The following is a 2,142-nucleotide window of genomic DNA, read 5'->3' as shown; positions in this document are numbered from 1 at the left end:
GTGTTAGGTTGGGGTTGTGAGGGGCTGTAAGCTAGTGAGAGAACGTGTAATCAAAGGGGATGATGGGAAATAAGTGGAGGCTTACTTCCACGAGTGAATTTCCAGTGAACTCCTGCTCCTCTGCAGAAATTATGACCTAGAAAACAGCACAATTGTTTTCAATTTTAGCTAAAAATGGCATAATCATAATTAAACGACCACGGGGAAGGCTTTTAAATGTGATTGGAGTGGGACTTTAACATTAATTCAGCTCTCGAATGTCCTGCAGAAAAGCGTGCAGTGTTCCTCAAATCACTGGATGATGTCACCGGCGAGGAGAAAGGAATGATAACTCTGACATGCGAAGCATCAAAGCCAAGAGTCTCTCCAGTCTGGAAAAAAGAAGGTAAAGTCCTGAAAGCCGGACCCAAGTACGAGCTCCTGCACACGGGCAAGTCTCTAGGGCTCATCATAAAAGACGTGACCAGAGAAGATGCTGGCGAGTACAGCTGTGACCTCGGTACAGAGGTCTCCAAGTCAAAGGTCATCGTGAGAGGTGAGCGTTTGCACCATTTCACATCAAAAAGAGTTCTGCAGGATCAAGAACAAAACTTCTGTTATTGATTCTAGAAATCGGTATCGGAATCACAAAGTGGCTAAAATCAGCCGAAGTGAACGAAGGAGAGACCTGCAGCTTCGAGTGCATTCTGTCTCGAGAAAGCAGCGACGACTTCCTGTGGACGATCAACGGCAAACCTGCGGCAAACGACGGCCGCGTGAAGATCGCCAATCAAGGTCGCAAGTACATGCTGACCGTCAAAGACGTCACCCCCGATGACGCTGGCGAGGTGGTCTTCAGCATCAGAGACCTGAGCTCCAAAGCAAAGCTAACAGTCGAAGGTCAGTCTGGAACTTCACAATAAAAGACCCGTCAGAAACACAAACCTTTGTGATGCACTGACTGCTTTTTCACAGGAAAAGCGTCGTCCATATCAAAAGCGCTTCAGGCCGTTGCTGCCGTTCAAGGCGAAGATGCAGTTTTCACCTGTGAGGTGACACAGGCCGGTTCTTCTGTGAAGTGGGCCAAAGACGGCAAAGCCATGAAGACGAGCCAGAAGTATGAGATCAGTCAACAGGATAAGGTCAGGAAGCTGATCGTTCGCAATGTGACGACCAAAGACGGCGGCGAATACAGTTGTGAAGTCGTTGGAGGCGCAACGACCAAAGCCAAGCTGGAGATAAAAGGTGAGAATGAAAAGATAAGAAGTTCCTCAACCCTTAAGATTTTACTCCCCTTGTCTTGAGTCACCTTATCAAAAGCCTCAAAATAAAGCAACTTACCAGTAATTTAACTTTAAATATAAACTTTATTGTGCGTGATGATGCAAAATGTGTTTTTTCTTCTTTTTTTTAATGAATTTTACTCAATTTAATTAATTTTTTTATCATATTTTTTAGCCCGATCACTGGTGAACATTTTTACACTTTTTATAAACACAAATGAACAATCATGACAGTATTCTTTTACACACTAAAAGTTTAAAGTTGCTAGAGCTGTCATGAGGTCCCTTTTTTGTGTGATTAAGTAATTGTGAACTGTAATTAATTAGCTTTAATTAATGAATTTTTAATAATTGCTGTAAAATGCCTCATTTTGAGATATTTTTATTCAAAGTTTTGGTGCAGTAAAACATCAAATTACAAATAATTTCTTTTTAAGTTTTTCTAATCTTACAGACTTCCAATCTTTACTTGTGCACCAACAAGGGGTATTTTTTTTCAATCTCAAATAATAAAGAAAAAAACAAAACAAAACACAAGAACGAAGCATTAAAAAAAGCATTTCTCTAACTTAACACATAAAAACAGTAGGAACACTTTTCTGAGCATTCCAAAACATGTTGACCACAAACTTCTTATTAATACCACAATACATGTAGACCAGGAGTGTCAAACTCAATCGCACAAGGGGCTGAAATCCAAAACACACCTTAGGTCACAGGTCAGACAGGATAAACATTTATTCAACACTCCAAAACTACATTTTTAAAACTTCAAAATGGCAACTTTTTAACATTATTTTGAACTAGATGTATAGATTTATCTGCGATAATGCTAGTGTGAATGTTGTTAGCTAAATATGCTGAGGATGCTAGTTCTGAT

General features: G+C 40.2%; 1 protein-coding gene across 1 annotated transcript; it reads left to right on the top strand.

Moving 5' to 3' along the window:
• Positions 1-268: 268 nt before the first annotated feature.
• LOC112142322 (obscurin) lies at positions 269-1,219 on the top strand (the record flags this gene model as incomplete). The annotated part of the gene is given in 3 exon segments (XM_024265603.1): positions 269-535; positions 610-879; positions 955-1,219. Coding segments are annotated over 3 exon segments (746 nt in total), but the record flags the coding sequence as incomplete, so codon positions are not given.
• Positions 1,220-2,142: the final 923 nt, after the last annotated feature.

This window comes from Oryzias melastigma, unplaced genomic scaffold (assembly GCF_002922805.2).
Source record: "Oryzias melastigma strain HK-1 unplaced genomic scaffold, ASM292280v2 sc01279, whole genome shotgun sequence".
Taxonomy (NCBI): domain Eukaryota; kingdom Metazoa; phylum Chordata; class Actinopteri; order Beloniformes; family Adrianichthyidae; genus Oryzias; species Oryzias melastigma.
The sequence above is the reverse complement of the archived record's forward strand: the minus strand, read 5'-3'. Positions and strand labels throughout refer to the sequence as shown.